Source organism: Pangasianodon hypophthalmus, chromosome 1, assembly GCF_027358585.1.
Source record: "Pangasianodon hypophthalmus isolate fPanHyp1 chromosome 1, fPanHyp1.pri, whole genome shotgun sequence".
NCBI classification, from domain to species: domain Eukaryota; kingdom Metazoa; phylum Chordata; class Actinopteri; order Siluriformes; family Pangasiidae; genus Pangasianodon; species Pangasianodon hypophthalmus.
Genome location: NC_069710.1, coordinates 4,162,468 through 4,185,579, shown reverse-complemented (window position 1 = coordinate 4,185,579; position 23,112 = coordinate 4,162,468). Strand labels below are relative to the sequence as shown.

The window sequence follows — 23,112 nt, the reverse complement described above, 5'->3', positions numbered from 1 at the left end:
ATGATAATGATTCAACGTTTAAAAGAACATCAATGAACATGAACACATCTCTCTTCTTTGACATGTCTGCACCTCCAGATAAAGCAGCTTGCCCTGTCTATCCCACTGAACTGGTGATTGGTTTGGATATGTCTGCTGACGTGACTCCTGCATTATTTGAGAGAACGCGCTCGACTCTTCTTTCTCTGCTGGACAGAATCGAAATCAGTGAAAACAACTGTCCCACAGGGACACGAGTGGCTGTGGTTTCTTACAGTTCTAACACCAAGTACCTCATCCGTTTTTCTGACTATCGTCGTAAAAAGGGCTTGGTGGAAGCTGTGAAGAACATCCCTCTGGAACGTACATCTGACAGACGCAACATTGGTGCAGCCATGCGCTTTGTAGGTAGAAATGTCTTCAAACGTATTCGTCAGGGTGTTCTGATCAGGAAGGTGGCGATCTTCCTATCTGGTGGACAGTCCCAGGACGTGACATCCATAACCACGGCTGTTCTAGAGTACAAGGCTCTGGATATAAACCTTGGAGTTATTGGTTTTAGGGATACTCCTAATGTTCAGCGTGCTTTTGAGGTAATATAAAATGGTAACAGTGATGTCTGAAGCAGATGAAACCTGTATGATCAGGTTGATTGCTGTGATGCACCTTTTAGACTTTTGTCAACTTTACTTCTGTTGTGTGTTGCAATAAGGCTGATGAGACAGGAAGCTTTATTAATGTGGTGGAGAGATCAGATACCCAGACTGCAGCACTTGAGAAGATCCAGCGATGTATCATCTGCTTTGGTAATATGTTGATCTGAATAATACATTTCCTAGTGATCTAATAAGAAATAGAAAGCAGGGTGATTTTTAGTCAGTAACAAAGACCATATAGAGACGATTTACAGGGTTTTATTTTATCTGCTGTCTTCTCAGATCCTTGCAATCCAGCTGAAGGTTGTAGCAACTCCAGCGAGGTGTCCACCTCAAAGGAGGTAAACATGGACCTGGCGTTGCTGGTGGATGGTTCCCGGAGCATCCAGGCAGATCAGTATGAGGGAGTGAAGCAGGTGTTGGGCACTGTGTTGGACCAGCTTGTAGTGAGTGGTCAGCCCAGCAAAGCTGACAGACAGGCGAGGGTGGCACTTTACCAGCAGAGTACATCATACAGTGGGGCCCAGGCTCCAGTCAAGCAGATCTTCACTTTCCAGCAGTTCCAAGACCGCAAGCTAATGAAGCGGAGCATCTTCAACAATCTACAGCAGACCGGCGGCTACTCCAGGCTGGGTGATGCCATGGACTTTGTAATCATGGAGGGCCTTCTCACTGTTCCCAAGCCTCGAAAAAACAAGATGGTGCTGCTTATAGTTGGAGGAGAGACAGAATATTCTGATAGAGCAAGACTGGACTTTATCTCCATGAAAGCAAAGTGTCAGGGTGTGGTGCTTTTCACTCTTACAGTCGGGCATCATTTCAGCAGCACTCAGGTGGAGGAGCTTGCCAGCTTTCCCAAAGAGCAGCACATAGTTCACTTGGGCCATGTAAAGCAAGGAGAGCAGGAGTACTCTCGGCGCTTTATAAGGACTTTCCTACACATTCTGAGCCGTAAGGAACATTTGTGTTTCACAAAAATATATTAGTATTAAAACTAGGGCTGTCAATTAATCAGAATTAATTGCACACTTTCTGCACACAAGTATTTCCAATGATAGAAGATAATCTCTAATTACACTGACCATTGTTCTGCAATTGGCACTGACATAATATACCGATAATGGTCCTCGTTTTTCAATCTTTTAGTAAAGTTGTGTGTAAATGTTTGTGTAAACCAAACTTAACATTTCTGCTGGATTTACAAAAGTTTCGGGAAGCGCTGATTATCTTCGTACTTGCATGTGTATGCTGATGAATGCCAATCACCCATAAATTACCAAGCGTGTGCACAGCATAGCTGATTTGCATGTAGTGACACCCACAAAAAGTTCAAATGCACAGACAGCTGTGAGCACAAAACGATCAATCAGAATAAAGCCTGTAAAACAGAAGCGGAAGGGTTTTTTTACTTGAAATGAATGATCAGGGTAAAGCCTAAAAAAACAGTAGTGTAAATTATTTAGATTCACTACTGTGAATAAAAATATTTATTAATATATAAAATTAATAATAAAAAGGGAGTGCTAAATCTTCTGTTTGCTGAGCATTTGTTTACGGCTTACGGCTATGTGAAGACAGACAAGCCCGTCCTCTATTTATAAGGCAGCATTTTATGTCTTCATGTATGGGTTTGTGTTGGCTTGCTTTCTTTATTTTTTTATATTCCTTAATTCATGCCAATAATATTAAATGACTGGTTTTCAAGAAAAACATTGTCACATACACATTACAGTACAACGAAATTCTCCTCTTCGCATATCCCAGCTTCTTAAGAAGTTGGGGTCAGAGCATAGGGTCAGCCATGATAACTTCTGGTGCAGAGAGGGTGAAGGGCTAACAGTAGCAGTTTTGCGGTGTTGGGGCTTGAACCCCCAACCTCCTGCTCAGTAACCCAGCACCTTAACCACGGAGAATGAGGATGTGTTTTTTTTATAGAGACTTCAAAGCACTTCTACTTATTAGTGGCTCTGGATAAGGGTCTGCTAAATGCTGTAAATGTAATAAAAATAAGGAATTTAAACATGACAATATATTCCATATAGAAAAGTACAGTGATCAAGCAATTAAGCGAATCAATCCAGCAATTAAGCCATTCCTTGAAGTCAGTCAAGCTGAGGTTTTAATCTACTTATGCACAAATTTACACACACTCAGAAGCAAGAGTAGGATACAAACATTTTTCTAAATTTACAGGATTTTCGTGAATACTAAATTTCTTGTGTAAACACTAATACTTATGATTTTCACATAAATCTGTTTGTTTCCAGCTTGATAAATGAGGCCTGTTATTGTTTATTAGTGCAATAATAAGATAAATGTAATTCCACTGTTGGAATACCCATCTAAAATATTCTTTTTTTTAATTATAAGTTAATAGGATACAGGACACTTTGTGACCTTAATATATGTAATATAAGGTGAAATCTCCCTTTCAATCTTAACTCAAATTGTGTTCTTGTAATTGGCTCTAATAAAACTTTTTAATGATGTTTATATAGTGCAACAACACAACAGTTGTCCATGAACTGTCTGTGTAATGTGCAGCCATACCAAGGTACACTATATGGCCAAAAGTATGTGGACACCTGGCCATAACACTCATATGTGCATGCTGAACATCCCATTTCAGAGTTGGTCCCTCTGTAGCTATTATTACAGCCTCCACTCTTCCGGGAAGGCTTTCCACTAGATTTTGGAGCGTGGCTTTGGGCATTTGTGCTCATTCAGCCACAAGAGCATTAGTGAGGTTGAGAACTGATGTTGGGTGAGGAGGCCTGGCATGTAGTTGGTGTTCTAGTTCATTCCAAAGGTGTTCAGTGGGGTTGAATTCAGGGTTCTCTGCAGCCCACTCGGGTTCTTCCATTCCAGCATTGGCACACCATGTCTTGGTGTGGCCTTTTGCACGGGGGACTGTCATGCTGGAACAGGTTTGGGCCACTTTACAAATTTAATGCTACAGCATACAATGGCATTCAACACAATTGTGCGCTTCCAACTTTGTGGCAACAGTTTGGGGAAGGCCCACATATGGGTGCAATGGTTAGGTTTCCACATACTTTTGGCCATATACTGTAATTTTGGTTGCTAAAACACTTCCAGTAGTCACCCATCAATGCCATCTTGGTCTTGTGTGCTCCTTGACTCACCTTAACCTTGGTTCCCCTTCAGGAACTCGAGCTGCGTCACGAAACGCTATGGGAACGCCCCCGCGTGACCGCGCTCTGAATCATGAGTCTAATCCGTCCAATGGATGGGCGAGACGTCACGGGCGGGGTGACGTAGCGACCCGGAAGCATAAAAGCCCGAGCGGCAAGCCCCGCGTTAGCTTCCTGTTTTCAGCAAGCGCTCTATGTTTATTGTCTGTCTTTTTTCCGTCTTGTTTGTGTTTTATCGGCGGCATGCCTAAAGCCAAAGATAAGACAAAGGGCTTTAGGCTGTGTGTTCCTCCCTGTCCGCGATATATTACGGGCGGGGATACACACAGTCTGTGCGTTGCCTGTTTGGGACCGGAGCACGCTCAGTCGGCTCTCGAGGGAGCCGGCTGCGCACATTGCGAGCGTTTACCGCTGCGCACTCTCCGCTCCCGCTGGGCTCTCTTTGAGGAGGGAGCCCTCATTAACGTGCCTTGCAGTGCCGGCCCCGCTTCTGCCGAGGCAGAGCGGCGGTTGCGCTCGTGGGGCTTGCAGATGGACCTGGCGGAGGGAATGGAGACGGGCCCGTCCCTTTCTCCTTCCTCACCCTCCAGGTCCACTGTCCCCTCCCTGGGCTCGGAAGCACGCTCTGCGGTTTCTTCCCCCCCGAGGAGCGGACTCGGCGCTCCACCTATCGTCCTCCGAGGAGGTCGATGTGGAGAGCGTCGACCCTGAGCCGCAGTCTCCTCAATACGGGGAGCTGCTCGAGGTGGTTACGCGGGCAGTCGCCAAGCTTAACATTGACTGGCCCGCTGAGTCACGGCCTGAGCCTCAGGGCTCTAGACTGGATGAGCGTTTTCTACGCAGTAGGCCACCACCTCCGCCCCGGAGCCTGCCCTTTTTTCCGGACCTCCACACTGAGGTGTCGAGGTCCTGGAATAGGCCATTTTCAGCCCGGTTGTTCAGCCCCACATCTTCCCATTACGCTATTGTGGTGGGGCTGGACTACTCCGGTTACAGGGCGATGCCCAGGGTTGAACAAACGCTAGCCAGCTATCTGTCCCCTGCTGCATCATCCCTGAAGGCTCCGGCGTTGCCTACCAAGCCACTGCGGACCACCTCAGCGCTGGTAGGCAAGGCGTACACGGCAGCAGGTCAGGCCGGTGCGTGTCTGCACACCATGGCGGTGTTACAGGCGTACCAGGCCGACCTGATTAAAGAGCTGGATGAGCAGGGGGAGGGTACGTCTGAGCAGGTAGCTGAGCTCAGGCGGGCCGCTGATCTGTCCCTCCGCGCCACCAAGAAGACCGCCCGTGCTATCGGTCGGTCTATGGCAGTCCTGGTGGCGGCGGAGAGGCATCTCTGGCTGACCCTGTCTGATATGAAAGAGAAGGACAGGGTTGTGCTCATGGACGCCCCGCTTACTCCCTCGGGCCTGTTTGGCGACGCTGTAGACTCCGTCGTCGAGAGATACCAGCAGGCCCGTGCTCAGGCGGCGGCGTTCCAGCGGTTCCTCCCCCGTCGCTCTCTAGCTCGTGGGGCTGCTGGGCGGGGGCAGCCCCCTCCGTGTACGGCCCCCTCCTACAGGGAGGCCCAAAAACATAGCGTCACCTCCCGTGCTCCCCCGAGGCGGGAGCAGGAGTCGCGACGACGCTCTGGGCCCGGCCCTTCGGGCGCTAAGGCGGATCTGAGGACTGTCCTCATGTCCAGAAGGGCCGCGGCTAAGAAGCCCTGACGGTTTTGGCCCAGGGTTTCCGAGGGCGGGCCCCTCTGGGGCGACGCGGCGTACACCTCATCTCACAGTGCTTGGGTCCCCCCAGTGCCCTCAGAAGGTCGATCTGCCAACCCTGCCACCTATGGTGCTTCAGGGCGCAGCGGTCTCCGGCGAGCGCCTCTCCCAGTTCTCGCCCGGCAACGTAGCGGGTCTGGGAGGCTCGCGGCCTCTCCTGAGGCCTTCGCAGCGGTTAGCTCATTTCCCCCGGTTTGCCGCCTCGGGGCACCCAGCTAACCGCTTCTATTACACCAGAGGTCAGTCTCGAGAGACTGAGTCCCTTAGTGAGCTTTCTGGCAGCGTGGAAACTTCTGCCGAATGTGTCTCATTGTGTCCTGCGTACTGTAGAAAGAGGCTACCGAATTCAGTTCGGCTCGCCTCCACCTCGTTTTTCTGGGGTTCTTCCCACTGTGGTGGGTCCCGAGCAGGCTCTGGTATTGGAGCAGGAAGTACATACTCTCCTGAGGAAGGAGGCCATCGAGGTGGTCCCTCCTCACGACAGAGAGTCAGGGTTCTACAGCCGGTACTTCATTGTTCCCAAGAAGGGGGAAGGGCTGCGTCCCATTTTGGACTTGCGGCAATTGAACCTCTCAGTCGCTCGACTGAAGTTCAGGATGCTTACGGTCACTCAGGTCATGTCTCAGATCAGGTCCGAGGACTGGTTCGTCACGATCGACCTACAAGATGCGTATTTCCACATCTCCATCCTTCCCCCGCACAGGAAGTTCCTGAGGTTCGCTTTCGAGGGCGAAGCTTACCAGTATCGGGTTCTTCCCTTCGGCCTAGCACTCTCACCTCGCACCTTCACGAAGTGCGTGGATGCTGCCCTGGCTCCTATGCGACTACAGGGCATCCGCATACTGAACTATATCGACGACTGGTTGATTTTAGCTCATTCAGAGCAGATGGCGGCTCGGCATCGAGATGTCGTTCTCGCCCATATGAACGAACTGGGGTTAAGACTAAACGCCGAGAAAAGCATGCTTTCTCCAGCTCAGAGAACCGCTTATCTAGGCGTCATGTGGGATTCGACCACGATGCAGGCACGTTTGTCTCCTGCTCGGATCGAGTCGGTCCTCACAGCGGTCACGAGAGTGAAAGTAGGCCGGTCACTCACTGTAAAGCTGTTTCAGAGACTGCTGGGCCTATTGGCAGCTGCGTCCAACGTGATACCGTTTGGCCTGCTGCACATGAGACCCCTACAGTGGTGGCTCAAGACCAGGGGGTTTTTCCGAAACAGAGGAAACCCGCTCCGCATGATCAAGGTCACGCGGCGATGCCGCCGTGCCTTAGCTGTGTGGAGAGAACCTGGGTTCTTGTCTCAGGGCCCGGTCCTGGGAGCTCCTGGTCGCCGCGTAGTGCTAGCAACGGATGTGTCCCTCACCGGATGGGGAGCGGTCATGAGTGGCCGTCCTGCCCGTGGTCTGTGGAGCGGCCGCCATCTCACTTGGCACATCAACCGCCTGGAGATGCTGGCCGTGTTTCTAGCTCTGAAACACTTTCTCCCAGACCTAAGAGGCCACCACGTATTGGTGCGCACCGACAACAGGACGGTGGTCTCTTACATCAACCACCAGGGAGGTCTGCGTTCGCGCCCCCTTTACAGGCTGGCGCTCCAGATCCTTGTGTGGTCCCAAGGGAACCTCCTCTCATTGAGAGCGGCCTACATCCCTGGTCATCTCAACGTGGGAGCGGACGCCCTGTCGAGGCAGGGGCCGGTGCCCGGGGAATGGAGACTCCACCCCGAGGTGGTGGAGCTCATATGGCGTATGTTCGGCAGAGCCCAGGTGGATCTGTTTGTGACGCAGGAGACGTCGCACTGTCCCCTTTGGTTCTCTCTGACTCATCCAGCTCCTCTTGGACTGGATGCCATGGTACAGCCGTGGCCGAGACTGCGTCTGTACGCCTTTCCTCCGGTCGCTCTGCTCCCGGGAGTTCTGGAGAGAGTGCGCCGGGACGGAATTCGTCTACTGTTAGTAGCCCCGTTCTGGCCAGGCCGAGTATGGTTCTCGGACCTGATTTCCCTCCTAGATGGCTCCCCATGGGAGATTCCGATCAGGAGGGATCTCCTCTCACAGGCGGGGGGCCATCTTCACCCCCGCCCGGAGCTGTGGAAGCTGTGGGTGTGGCCTCTGAGGGGGCACAGCTCCGCGCTTCCGGTCTCTCAACCGAGGTTGTGGAGACCATCCTCCAGTCCAGAGCTCCCTCTACGACGAAACTGTACGCCCTGAAGTGGAAACTTTTCACTTCCTGGTGCGGAGACCGCCGGCTTGACCCTGTTCACTGCCCAGTTGGTACAGTGCTGGAGTTCTTGCAGGCCCGCCTCTCCGCGGGGCTGACCCACTCCACCCTGAAGGTGTACGTGGCGGCTATTGCGGCCTGCCACGCCCCTCTCGATGGCCAGTCAGTGGGCAGACACCCCTGGGTGACACGTTTCCTCCGCGGTGCGCTGAGGATCGGACCTCCAGCTCGATCTCGGGTCCCCTCGTGGGACCTGGCCGTGGTTTTAGAGGCTCTCTGCAAACCCCCCTTCGAGCCCATAGAGGAGATTTCGGACCATCTTCTGACGTTAAAAACTGCCTTTCTCTTGGCAATTTCCTCTCTTGGGAGAGTGGGGGATCTTCAGGCCCTCTCGGTGGCCCCTTCCTATTTAGACTTTGCGCCTGGTTTGGCCAAAGCATTCTTGTACCCCCGAGCGGGGTACGTACTGAAAGTCCCCCCCTCGGCACCACGGCCGGTCATGCTGCAGGCTTTCTGTCCTCCTCCCTTCAGGGAGCCCAACCATCGAAAGCTCAATTGTACGTGTCCAGTGCAAGCACTGGAAGCGTACGTCCACAGAACTGCCCTGTGGAGAAAGGCGGACCAGTTGCTTGTGTGCTTTGGTCCCCCTAAGAGGGGTTTTCCTGCTTCTAAGCAGACCCTCAGCCTCAGCCGGTGGATTGTAGAATCCATTTCTCTGGCTTTCGAGTCCTCTGGTCTCCCCAGTCCCCTGGGGGTCAAGGCTCACTCTACCCGAGCAGTGGCGGCCTCTAAGGCCTTTCTGGCAGGTGTGTCCTTACAGGACATCTGCAACGCGGCGGGATGGTCCACGCCCCTGACCTTTGCCAGGTTTTATGACCTAGATGCGCGAGCCACTCCCGGCTCCTCTGTCCTTGTGCCTTAGGCTTGCCTCCTCCTGGAGGCAGGGACTTGTAAGTCTGACGGCGTGGGTATACTCGTTCCCATAGCGTTTCGTGATGCAGCTCGAGTTCCTGAAGGGGAACGTCTCCAGGTTACGTATGTAACCATGGTTCCCCGAGGGAACGAGACGCTGCGTCTCGGTGCCACACTTCGCCCGTGGCGTCTCGCCCATCCATTGGACGGATTAGACACGTGATTCAGAGCGCGGTCACGCGGGGGCGGGGTGACGTAGCGACCTGGAAGCATAAAAGCCCGAGCGGCAAGCCCCGCGTTAGCTTACTGGAAAATTAAGCAAGTGCCGCAGGGACGCCGGAAGTGTGGCACCGAGACGCAGCGTCTTGTTCCCTCGGGGAACCATGGTTACATACGTAACCTGGAGACGTTTTCACACTATTGTGTTTTGTGTTGAAATGGTAGGACAAGGAGTGTTTTAAGAATCTGAGTGTTTTAAAATGAAAAGAACTGTGTAAAATCTTCCCTTTCTTCTCATTCAATTTTCTCAATTTTTATTTCTGCTGTATGGTAACCAAAAAACAGAATTGGTGCTTAACAGCCTGAGTACAGTAACGATAGACTATGGTTATAAAATGCGATTTTAAGCACTAGCACATGGTCCTAGTGGCTTTGTCTTCCTTAGTAGCATTTACCATAACAAAGACCGTGCATTAACACAATTAAAAATAATAGCGTGTTATGATTTTAAAACTAATCGTGTGTGGTGACGTGTTAATTTTGACAGCCCTAATTAAAGCCAAAGTACTTTCTTACCCTCTTTTGTTTCATGCTCTCAGATATTGTATGGATGTATGGTTGAGTTGGGTTTGTTCTGATTTTATGAATACAGGGGGCATGAACACCTACCCTGGCCCATCACTCAGAAGTCAATGTGAGAGTCTTCCACCAGATCCAGGTCACACCTGGACATCCACTGGCAGGTGATATTACAAAACTCCATTTTTTTCATATAACTTCATTATATTTATAGTTTCTCGATACTCTGCCAGGCCTTTACTGCAGCTGTCTGCAGCGCCTGCTTTTTTGCCTTCAGTAAGTGAAACATTGGGGTGCTAAGCAGTATGGGATTGTGTGCTATGATGACACAAATTATAGTAAATAATTTGCTTTTTTTAAATCAGAAATTATGTGTTGATTACAACCACGTGTACCACAGCACAGTTGAATTCTTGAATTAGGAGGTGTTTCTGAAACAGCATAGATATGAATATATCTAACAGTAAGATGCATTTCCTAAAAGGGCCCTAAAGTTTACAGTAAGCATAATTAAAGTAGTTGTCAAAATTTTGATAGAATCACGGATGCTAGTAGTGTTATAACATTATGGCAGTGCATAAAAATTCATAAGCATCGGTCTCAGCTGTGGTTTTCAAATATAAAGCAAAAATATCTTAGGCTTTTCGATCATAAAACCTTGGACCATTTGACAATATGGAAAGATTTGCTCGAGTTGCACATCTTGGAGTTATGATTTGCATCTAGATTACGTAGATAAAATCAGGACTGGCTTTACCTAGATTCAATAAAACTGCAAGTAGTGGTAATGCTAAAACAGGCATTTTTCACTGACTAAACTGCATCAATTGAAATATTATATACTTACCATATGCACATTTTTCAAAAGGCAGTCACATTTTAAAGTCATGTACATAGACTTTTATCCAAGGATTTTGTTTGTACCTATTATTTCTTATTTACGTTATAAGGCATTATATCATTCATAGAAACTTCTGTTTTACAAATCAGGAGCATGTGTATTGAAAGATAACATGATTAAAAGAAGTACTTCTTCCTCAGGACTCCTTCCCCAACATTACCTTACCCTGAGATTAGAGAGGATGCGGACCTGATGATCTCAGGAAACGGAGATATAAATGGTAAAGCAGATTCACTTTCATTAGCATGTCTAAAAAAAAAAAAAACATCTATTATGACAACAGTAAACTGAGTGCACCTCAAGTGTTTGAGTTTATATCTAAGAGCACTACAAACCTAGGCTTACAAAGCATTACAAAGAGATTGTATGAGATTTGTGTATGTGTGTGAGTAGTGTAAGCATGTGTAATGTGACTCCTGCATCCTGCATGCATGTTTCTGTACTGTTTTGCTTTTAGCTCAGTGCTTACTGCATAAGGACCGTGACACCATGCATGGAGAATATGTCAAAAGGTGGTACTACGATAGTGCGCTCGGTGCATGCTTACACTTCTGGTATGGCGGTTCTGATGGCAACCGCAACTTATTTAGTACAGAAATTGAATGTTTCAAGGCATGTGTCAATTTTAAAACATTCCTGCTAACACCCCTCTCTCTCCCTCTCTCCCTTTATAGATGTGTGCTACCTGAAAAAAGAAGTAGGGCCCTGCAGAAGTTATGTTAACAAATGGTTCTATGATCAAGAACAGAACAAATGCTCTCGTTTCACTTATGGAGGATGTGGTGGGAACCTTAACAGATTTGACACTCGGCCTGAATGTGAAGCCCGCTGTGTGGAGCTTCTTACTGTACAGTGACTTTTTCAAATTACTCCTTCTTTTCTCTGGTTATATATATTAAAAAAAAAAAACGATGGCACAGTAGGATATAACAATACTTTTATGTGATATCCAAATAACCTACACACATTAAAGCTTCCAGCTTATTTGTCACATTTTCACAGTTGTTGCTGACAGACAGTTCTGATACTATCTGTAAATGAAATGTGTCTCACTAGAAACAATATTTCACTTCATCATAAAAGAAAATTACCATGGTGCTCATTCTTTAATAAAGCGAACCATTGTGTGAATAATTCTTTTCTATGTGGTTACCATTTTCATTTTATGTTCATATTTTTTACAAATAAAACTTTGGACATAGTTCACACATTCTATTAGCATGTTAACTGCTCATTTTCGTATCACTATAATTATAAGCAAAATCAGCAGCCCTAAACTGTTGGGTTCGCCCAACTACGCCAGTATAATATTCCACCTACATTACAACTGCTTATAAAATTTTCACTACTACATCGAATATCTGATATATATTCTCACAATTAACAGCCACAGTTTAAAATAATAATTAAAAAAAAAAAAAACACAGTGTTTTAATGCCTGAGTCTGGCAATATGCCATTGCTTTGCTTCTCATTTGCATAACATAAAAAAAAGAAATGCTCAGCTTTAGCTTTACAGTATGGATCACATCGCTTTGCCAGGAGCCTCTGTAAATCTCAGCCTTTCATCTGTAATGGATTCCTTCCGAATGCTGAGTGCATTAAAAAAATTTATTGATGGGTCAATATCTGAACACGGTGGCATTTCGGAGAGACAGAAAAAGAAAAGAAAATGTTATGGCAATGAAAATGGCCCTTTCTTCCAAAATTACATATCTTTTTTTTTTATTATTTTTTTAAAAACATACATAAATAAATATTTGGAATGTTCTGTAAAGTTCATGGTTAGCACACACCACAATAAGCAAAAATTAAGGACTTTCAGTGACTATATTTCTAGTCCATGCATTTCACTTTTCGTCTAAAATGACAAAACCATTTCAAACCAGTTCAGTGCAAAAACTAAAACCGATCCAGTGTGCTTTACTTTCATATATTTCAGGAATATAATATAAAATTTAAAAGATTGAATATGCTCTCGGAATAGATTTGTAACACCAGTGAAAAGTGGAAGACTTCTCAGTGACCAAAAACAGCACAACTGCTGAAGTCCACAACACTTTTACAACCAAAATAGCAATGTCACTGCACCATACACCTGTAATGTGACATCAGTGACATTTTTGGAAAAAAATGGAGGATTACTTCAAAATGGCTGACACATGAGGGAAGATGCTATCTTGCTAAAATGTCAACTCAGTAATTATTGATATTTATTCAATTTCTAAAAGTAAATGTAAGGTACAGAGCTTCTAAAAAACTGCAACATGACCAAATAACAGATAAATCTATTAAAATCAGTGCGAATGTATCAACTTCCCATTCTTAGTTTTCAGTCACCACTGCTCACACTGACCTTTTGACACAGGAAGTACTTCAAATGAGTGGCGTCCAACACATTCAAAATGCACTTAAGTGCATTTTTAGGCAAGATATTTTGTGACAAATGTAAATAATTTTGATATTTAACAGTGTCAGCTACAAAAAAGCACAACTGGTCGAAACTTTTTCATGATTTTGACTGTAAATAAAACATTTTGTGTTAAGAATACAGTATTAAATGTTGCTTTGGGGATAGCCAAATAACTCATAGAAATGACGTAATTGTTTATTTTAATAACACTTTCCCTTAAAATGGACAAAAATCTGATGACATATTTTACATTTAAACCGTTTGTTCACCTCAGAAACTCCTTTACATACTTTGCTATGGTGAGTAAGCTAAAGGAGCTTTCCTGTAAATGCACTATAGCAAGTTAAATGAAGTAAAATATGCACTTGGTCGTGTGTATTTCAGGTTGTAAAGAAGAAAATCTCTCTGGTTTCCCATGAACAAAAATGATCAAACCTATTACTACTTTCTCAAGACAGAAGACAAGCAAAAACTACAAGCAAATGTATTTTCACATAGGCGCACGCGCAGTGCAAGTGGACATGTGACTCCTCAATCCGCGTCCCTCGCCCGAGCCGAATAGCGCACGCACTGCGCATGCGCGTTGTAAATTAGGCAGCGGGCGCAGGTTAGGTCATAGACATAAAATACAATAAAATATTTTATATGTCTATGGGTTAGGTAGCGATGATGCCGCCCGATCTTTACTACGCATGCGTTAACGGTTTGCGGCTCGAATCAATAGGCTGCGCATGTGCAAAAACGTCACGTGTTATTAAACTTAAATGTTATGGTTTTATATTAAAAGTCTCCAATCTTTTTGTTAATTACAGCATATGGAAATTATAATTATAAGGCTATCCAATTTCCGTAAACAAATGTTTTATTTTCATTCTGATTTTTAAATCAGAAAATATTCCTGAAGCTAAAATATGATTTGTTGTGGGTTTTGATGCTGTTCCTATCAGAGTTAATATACTTTTAAAGGGTTCTGTTAAGTCACAATCCTCTCCATTAAAATAATCCACAGCCATTAAAATAATAGTGGTTGGGTGAATTTGTTTCTCTTTCACATCCAAACCCTGTGTCATCTTCACTAACAGATGAAGATTAGTATATTCATGTCTTATTGGATGTGGTTTCTTACCATATGCCTTGTTCCTTATGAGATATTTATATAGTAGGGAACAAGGCATATGGTAAGAAACCATGTCCAAGGTTAAAGATGTATCCTGCAAGTTAATTCATCAGTTTTAACCCAATCAAGCTGCATCTAAAGAAGAGGGATTCTAGCATGGATACTAGTTGATGTTGTATAGTTGTGCTGAAGAATAGAAAATCACATCGGTTTTTGGCAGTGTATACATTGTTATTTTGGAAGGCCTATGTTGTTTTTGCTTCTCCTTATGCTAAATAATTTGTTTGTTGTTTTCCAAAATAATATCTTTATTGTATAAAGATGTTTTATTGCATAAACATATGCAATAAAGGTATAAGAAATGAGTCGTTATTAATCTATTTATTGTACTTGAAAGGAATTTTTTACACACACAAACAATATTTTTACAACAAACATACAGTGGATATAAAAAGCTGCCAGATTTCTGGTGAACTTTTTCCACCTTTAATGTGACCTATAACCTGTACAACTCAACTGAAAAACAAACTGAAATCTTTTAGGGGGGGCGAGTAAAAATAAAAAAAACAAAATAATGTGGTTGCATAAGTGTGAACACCCTCTTATAACTGGGGATGTGGCTGTGTTCAGAATTAAGCAATCACATTCAAACTCATGTTAAATAGGACTCAGGAGTCAGTACACACCTGCCATCATTTAAAGTGCCTCTGATTAACCCCAAATAAAGTTCAGCTGTTCTAGTCGGCTTTTCCTGACATTTTCTTAGTCGCATCTTACAGCAAAAGCCATGGTCCACAGAGAGTTTCCACAGCATCAGAGGGATCTGATTATTAAAAGGTATCAGTCAGGAGAAGGGTACAAAAGAATTTCCAAGGCATTAGATATACCATGGAACACAGTGAAGACCATCATCATCAAGTGGAGAAAATGTGGCGCAACAGCGACATTACCAAGAACTGGACGTCCCTCCAAAATTGATGAAAAGACGACAAGAAAACTGGTCAGGGAGGCTGCCAAGAGGCCTACAGCAACATTAAAGGAGCTGCAGGAATTTCTGGAAAGTACTGGCTGTGTAGTACATGTGACAACGATCTCCCGGATTCTTCATATGTCTGGGCTATGGGGTAGGGTGGCAAGACGGAAGCCTTTTCTTACAAAGAAAAACATCCAAGCCTGGCTAAATTTTGCAAAAAACACATTTGAAGTCTCCCAAAACATGTGGGAAAATGTGTTATGGCCTGATGAAACCAAGGTTGAACTTTTTGGCCATAATTCTAAAAAGTATGTTTGGTGCAAAAAAGAACACTGCACATCACCAGAAGAACACCATACCCACAGTGAAGCATGGTGGTGGCAGCATCATGCTTTGGGGCTGTTTTTCTTCAGCTGGAACTGGGGCCTTAGTCAAGGTGGAGGAAATTATGAACAGTTCCAAATACCAGTCAATATTGGCACAAAACCTTCAGGCTTCTGCTAGAAAGCTGAAGATGAAGAAGAACTCCATCTTTCAGCACGACAAAGACCCAAAGCATACATCCAAATCAACAAAAGAATGGCTTCACCAGAAGAAGATTAAAGTTTTGGAATGGCCCAGCCAGAGCCCAGACCTGAATCCGATTGAAAACCTGTGGGGTGATCTGAAGAGGGCCGTGCACAGGAGATGCCCTCGCAATCTGACAGATTTGGAGCGTTTTTGCAATGAAGAGTGGGCGAATATTGCCAAGTCAAGATGTGCCATGCTGATAGACTCATACCCAAAAAGACTGAGTGCTGTAATAAAATCAAAAGGTGCTTCAACAAAGTATTAGTTTAAGGGTGTGCACACTTATGCAACCACATTATTTTGTTTTTTTAATTTTTACTCGCTCAACCTAAAAGATTTCAGGTGTTTTTCAGTTGAGTTGTACAGGTTATAGGTCGCATTAAAGGTGGAAAAAGTTCTGAAATGATTTATCTTGGTCTCAATTTTTTACATCACAGAAGCCTGGCATTTTAACAGAGGTGTGTAGACTTTTTATATCCACTGTATATTTGAGCACTGAATATCAAATATGTCATTTGTCCAATTTGCTTTCTCTCTTAAACAAAAGAAAAGACGATATCTGTTATTTTTCTTCAAATGTTGATGTATACTGCATTGACTTGTAGAGATCCAATGTGTATATAGTCTTCTATGCTGGACATTCATTTAATAATAATAATAATAATAATAATAATAATAATAATAACAATAATAACAATAATAATAATACATTCATTTTTACATTTATTTAAAAATTATATTTTACAAAAATTATGGAAAGTAATAAGATTTCCTTTCAAATTTAACTCCTTAAACCCACAGAGCCCATTCACCCATTCACATTCTTCACTCTCGTACCTACACACCTTTCCTGTATATTTCTTTTCTGCAGACTGAATCTTTCATATTAGTTACTGAAGGTACTCAGTGAACCAGTAAACTCAGGGTTGATCTTGAGCTTATTTATTTTGCTGCAAACACAGTGGTAAAAAACGAAGGGATAAAATATTCACCGCTTTCATAAACACAGACAACTTCAGCTCAGAGCTGAAGAGAGAGAAAGAGAGAGAGAGATTGTTAATGTAACCAGCACAGACAGGTATCTGGTGTGCCATGTTAATTAGCCTATCCCTATACACTCCTGTTAAACCATGCCCTCACTTGCTATTTCATCTCGCAAGCTTTTACTACATTTCTAGACAAACTCACTTTCCTCAAGATATTTTTGCAATGTTTGAAAAACTGAAATTTTTTTAATCTTTAACACATTCTCACATGCAAAATTATGGTGTTTGCTTCAAAATGTACACTAATGTCATAAAGTATAATCAAATCTGTGGGTTGCAGATCAGGAAAGAGACGCATACTGGGGAATCACAGGGGACACGGATCAGTTAGCGTTGATGCTGGCCAAGCTCTACTACACATCCATTAATGGTTTAGGGTGCTAGTCTATGCGCTCATGTGTAAAAATGTTGCATGTTTCAAAACAGGAGTGCTACAAATGTGGCAATGTATAAGGTACAGATTCAAGCCCTGAAATACATACTTTTATCATAACATAAAAGGCATAATGTTAAAAAGTCTGTTATTATGAATAGTATCGAGTATGGTGGTCTAAATTTCCTCCATTTTGTTTCCATGGAAAACTGATTAAGAGAATTTTCATCTAGCTCAGTAGCTTATGTTCAATTTTGTATTCAAAGTCTGTGGTCACTAATCTTTTTGTTATGTAATTACATGTATAGATTAATTGGTAGTTATGATACACATGCAATTACATAACAAAAAGATTAGCGACCACAGACTTTGAATGCATAATTGAACATAAGCTTTTTTTAAAATCAACAAAATATTCCAGTTTCTGTTGTGGTAATTGATGCTGTACCTATGACTTGCCCGCAACAGGAAAAAAGATCTTCACTGCTGTGTGCCTCTGTGTCTTGTTGGCTATGTAGCGTGGAAGCTGACAAAAGTTTTTGAATATGTATTTCAGGGATGTGGGAAGTAATGATGCTGAGGGTGCTGCAGCTTCCCCGACTTTCAGAACAGCAGCTGCTATAATAATATATAGTATAATAAAGAGCATATAAAGAGTATAATATATATTTATACTCTTTTCATTATTAAACAACAATTTGTTTGTTATTAAGCTTAGATTAGATTATGTGAATGATCTGTTACTGTAGAAACATATTTGAATGAGCTCAATAATATAATATATAATCGTTCATACAGCAAGCCAACGTTAGCTTAGCCGAACGATCTACAACATTAGCTACATAGTTACACTGCCAAATACGTGCTACATCAATTGTTAATTGTTAATAAGAACTGTGCATGTTATCCTTCCATTCTTCCACAAACTGCTCTGACTCCAGTTAGACCGTTTAATTTTTATCATGTTAAATATTTTGGTTGTGAACTTTATTAATATTAAAGGAGCACATAGTACAAGAGGGCCTCTGCAAGAATATACAGAGCTTTTATTAGCATCGAAATTGAAGACATATCACTATTTCTTTCACAGTATTTTTTTATCCTGCATATTTTTCAAAATTGTCACGTTTTTCACATCACTCATTTCATATTAAGGATTACATTAGAGTGCTTACCATTATTAAAAAAAAATCTATTTTTATCTAGTTATTGTCAATTACAGCCTCCAGGGTCCCTGGAGGACTAGTGGTTAGGCCTCGGTGCTCTCACCACCGTGGCCCGGCATAAAAACTGTGCCAAATCAAATTTAAAAAAAAAAAAAAAAAAATCCAATGATCCTCTGCGGCAACCCCTTATAGGAGCAGCTGGAAGAAGATATCTAATTATTGAATTCAGATGTTCTTGTTGAACAAACCTATGCAAAATATATTCAAAGAATAAGATGCTAGGTAATTAATAAGAAAGTGTGCATGTACGCTTTTCTAGTGTCCACATTTGAACTAAAACAGATTAGCAACAGCTCTTTTTCCAACAAGCATCTTTTAGCTACTGAAAAAATGCCATTATATAAACACAAAAAAGCCTTCTGGAGCTACTGGACATTGGTCCCTCATATCTAGTTGCGGTCATGTCTCCAAGGAGTTCCTCATCTTTTGCAGCTGCTTCTTTTCTGCTTTGGTTTAGCAGATTTAGCAGATACTGACCCAGATTGGTTTTCTCACATAAAGAAAATAAAGAGCAAGATGAGAGCTGGCTAGTCAGATAAATTTGAGCAGTAAAATTTGTTCAGTAATCCTTTTCAAAACTGAACAAAAATTGTTTAGTTCTGTTCTGTTTTTTAAGCAACACTGTGTGAACACTGAACAACATTACTGTATTTTTTTAATGATTATTGCATGTTCAAAATATATCATCCTGTGGGCAACACACGGTTGCACAGCATGGTGCTGGTTAACCTCCGGTATAAAGAGTGTGTGCATGGCAACATTCATCAGGTAAAATAGGCCTATTGCACCGGTAACACCTGCAGAAAGGTTGCCAAAACCAATGCAATTCATCCCATAGTTTAGGTTCATGAGGTTCATGAGGTTCACTACCAAACATCCATATCTTATCTATTTCTTTAACCACATCCATTTATAATATCTAACTAAATAATATCTTTAAACCACCTTATGTCCTCCCAATGTCATTTCCCCAGCTAATAAATTGGAAAAGGCCATTACAGTGCTAAAAATAAAAAATAAAAAAATAAAAAAAAACGATCCATACACAGTAACAACGTGAGTAAATGGAGAGGTAGTTTAATAATCATTACACACTAAATCATTAATTTACCACTTTTTTATTTAATTCTAGGTTTTTGCTCCCTTTTCTGCCTTTTCTCAAGAGGTTGAATTAGTAAATTCAGTGTAAAGCCACTCCATGATGGTGTTCTCTCTATATATATATGTAGTTCTTGGCAGAGAGCCAAACATCTGCTTTCTTTCAGGCTTTATCCTTGCCATGGTTTACATCTGTGTTGCAATTACACTGTACAGACAAAATGAGCACACCCACAAAAGAATTAGAAGTTTTAGGCAGTTTTTGTCAAATTTGCCAAACCACTTTGATTTTCTTCTTCTTGTATGTATTTTGGGCTCAGTAGGAGTGTGGTATGTGGTGAGTCGAGATAAAAGTGAAAACCTTTTTAAAGAGGCAGAAACTGAAAATGTTCAAAGCACACAAGGTCTGGTTTTATTTAAGGGATTATTTACATACCTGATGATGACTTCATGCTTCCCGCACGACATCATGCAATCAAGTGTAAGTTTCCCCATACTGTCAGTGAGGATCATACATTTTCACTGAAACCAAAAGGAGTCGGGTGTTACAGCTGTATCCAATAGAGTGGCACAGTTGTAACATTGTGTGGGTTGGTTGTAACACCATTCAAAAACCCTATAAAATTACATGTACTTTAGTAAAATAATGTATCCTCTGAAGGCTGTTTTTCTAAAGCTGAGTGTACACAACTGCACACATTTCCATGTAAAAAAAAAAACATTATATTAAAAAAAATATTTCCAAAATTGCTTCCTTTTATATATATATACATATGTGTGTGTGTGTGTGTGTCAGAAAGTACTACAAATGTCTCCAGCACAATTACAGAAATCCAACTGTTTTTTGTTGTTTTTTTTTTCTAGCTGGACAAGAAGTAATCTAGAGACAAGCATGTTACAATTGTGTCGGCTCTCCCTTGTGTGATTTTTTTTTATTATATAAATTAGCACATCTATATGAGCCTTTCCTTGACTTAAACTCCCAGGTGATATATTTCTTTTTTAAGTGAGATGGGAGACATCTTGTATCTCCCAAGGGATAAAATATGTTGGAAGTACTAACTGAAGAATATAATCTATGAGTACAAAATGATCGTTGTGTTTCATTTTGTGCATTTTTTCAGTACTGTGTTAAGTTTTCTGGAGATATTCTAGGATTTATTGCATGGAGGAGCTGGAGAAGTATGTGAAATGGGGTTTCTGCTTCCAGGATTATTTTATTTTGCCAAAATGACCAAATTAATTGAACAATTTTTTCACTTTGTCAGTTACAACCTACCATTTCTTCTTCTCTTACAACCTACCATTTCCAGCCTTTACCAGGAATGGCTTAATAGCGTGCCAAGAACTGACCATCTGCTGGAAGAAGCTGAATTCTTGATTACTTGGAAGCTCTTTGAAGCGGGAATGATATTTCTTGGCCCCAAACTAAGTTTTAGTTTGCATAGTACAGTTCAAATAACGCCATAGACTTAACTGATGGCTGTAGTTCTATGATTTTAATTATAGGAGTGTACTTGCAATGTCCAGGGTGTTGACCTAAAACAGAACTGATGTGGGAGGTGTCAGACTCAGGGTTGATTCACAAGATTCTTAATGAAAGGCCATATACAGTATGTACCACAATGTGTTGGATTAGGATGACTGCCAAAGAAAACCTCCCTACTATCATTCCTCAAGTTACAGAAGAATGTGCTGTCTGGCTGAACAAAAGCCATGCAAAACAATTGTTATTTATGAGTATATCTATTCTGAAAAACTATGCCTATTTGTTACCTGTTTTCTTAACATCATGCTCTACAAACGTATAGACATGAATGGTTAGTGTTATATTGAGCCTTTAAATGAGAGTTCAAATCAACCTTGTAGAGTAAAACTGTGAATGAAAACAAGCTTTATTCTTGATTCTTTAGATGTGAAAATAATGAGCTGTGACTGAATCATAAGCTGCTGACGGAAATTCAGCATATTGTAGTCTTATAGATTTGATTATGATATTCATTACCGATTAATGTAGACTAATCTAAGGATTAAAAAGTGTTCTGTAGTTCATAACATGAATTCTTACATACCTTCAATGTTCATGGTAGTAATATCTGGTAGGGTCACCCAGAAGCATCCCTCAGAGGTAACTGCATTGATAATGGTGCCTATACCTTACACCGTAAAAAAAATTCACTGTAGATATTTTGTTGATAATTTATTTTAATTATGTAGTAATTTATTGGCAACCTAGGATGTCAGTAAACAATTGTATAACATTTACAGTAAAGTACTGTAATATCATACATAGTGTAAAATAACACATAACCAAGTATGTTGATGCTGGATACAGCTGAGCTGAAGGGTCTTGCTCCAGGATCCAATCAAGGCAGTTTGGTGGTGCTGGGATTTGAAGACTTGGCCTTCTCAAAGCCGTAACCACTGAGACAAAACAGCTAGCACAACTAGCATGCACTGATTCATTGCAATTGCTAGTTGCGGTGGTGCTGTGGTGTAGTTGTGGTGGCTCAGTGGTTAAGGCTTTGTGTCACAGCTTAGAAGGTTGTGTGTTCAAATCCCAGTGCTGCCAAGCTGTCATGATCGGGTAAAACCTGTAACCTTCAACTCAGTTGTATCCTGTGTTGGCCAAATGAGCAAGTGTGCTGGGTTATGTGTCACATAATAACAACATTAAGATATGACAGTAATTTGCTGCAAATATATTTCACAGTTGTTTACTGTAAATTTTACAGTACTTTTTATGGCAAACCCAAATTGCAGGTAAATTACTGTAAAGTTTACAGCAATTTATTACAGTGTAGCTTTATCAGAGCAAGGCTAGTTAAAGAAAAAAAGGGACTTGAAGTAGTGCCTGGGAAGCCTCATCCTGTGGTGATATATAGTGTTACTGTAAAAGTGTGTGAGGAAGAGAGGGGAGTGGCTCCCAAGCTCAGGCTTCTCTGCTTCACATTTCTGCCTCACATTAGTGCATTTAATCTATACACACACGCTTAGTGCCTGGGCTCTGCTTCTCCTTCTTCTTCTGAAAATCACATTTAGCATAATTGACTGTGCACGACAACTTGAAGACAGTTTGCTTCAATGATATCTACATCGAGCTTTTGAGGTGAGCAGCTTGTCAAAATCATTCACCAAGTCAGAATAAAGGGAGCAGCAGTGGTCTATAAGTGCTATAGGTTATAGGTGTGGTATGCTATTTCATTTACTGTTTGATCTTTTTAATTAAAGCATAACATTAACTCTGTTTATTGTATACTGTACAGTTGTGCTGCATGTAAATATATATATTTTTTAAACAGTGTTTGGGCTGAGTACACTCTCAGAAATAAAGGTATCAAACTGTACTGTCTCTGGGGTTGGACCATCATGGAAACATCTGTACCTTTAGTATGCATTTTTTAATTTCTAGAGCAGTGCATGTGATGTAACTTAAATTATCTTTAAGACTAAAGCTTTAGAGTTTCACAAGTGATCCTTAAAGTCAAATTATGTACCTCAAATTATTTTTAAAGGTATGAAGATGCATACTAAAAGTACAAAAGATGTTCCCTTGAATTTGGTGCCTTTATTTCTAAGAGTATACACAGTTAGTTATGTAATGTGCTGTCCATTTGTATATGCATTGTTTTTTATTTCATCAGTGTAACTTTGGCTTAGTGTAAGGCCTAGTGTTTTTTAAAAAATAGGCAAATGCATTACCCTTGAAGTATAGGCTAATGTAATGCTTCTGTGGAAATCTGTTATAAGCTTCTGAGCTGTTCATTTCCACAAATGGTCTTATGTGTTTGACTTGTTGAAGATCTCCTGCATGTGGTCAGTGTGTTACAGGAGGCGATCAGTTATCAGAAAAAATAGAGATTAATCTTCTTGATGAAGCACAGACACAGCAAGCACAATTCTTCAAA

General features: G+C 42.2%; 2 protein-coding genes across 4 annotated transcripts in view; both read left to right on the top strand.

Annotated features, from left to right (window-relative positions):
- The window catches only part of LOC113526515 (collagen alpha-6(VI) chain), a 44,728-nt gene extending 33,205 nt beyond the window's left edge, over positions 1–11,523 (top strand). The window contains exons 34-39 of the mRNA XM_026913615.3: positions 79–572; positions 692–785; positions 918–1,586; positions 9,562–9,652; positions 10,530–10,609; positions 11,064–11,523. Coding sequence (XP_026769416.3) covers positions 79–572; positions 692–785; positions 918–1,586; positions 9,562–9,652; positions 10,530–10,609; positions 11,064–11,245 — 1,610 coding nt within the window. The 3' untranslated portion in view covers positions 11,246–11,523. The remainder of the gene's footprint in view (positions 1–78; positions 573–691; positions 786–917; positions 1,587–9,561; positions 9,653–10,529; positions 10,610–11,063) is intronic.
- A 10,634-nt stretch (positions 11,524–22,157) lies between these two features.
- LOC128317059 (collagen alpha-6(VI) chain-like) overlaps positions 22,158–23,112 on the top strand; it is a 30,413-nt gene continuing 29,458 nt past the window's right edge. For all 3 annotated transcript variants that reach the window (XM_053228962.1, XM_053228998.1, XM_053228931.1), the window contains exon 1: positions 22,158–22,313. The gene's annotated coding sequence lies outside the window, so the exon portion shown is untranslated. The remainder of the gene's footprint in view (positions 22,314–23,112) is intronic.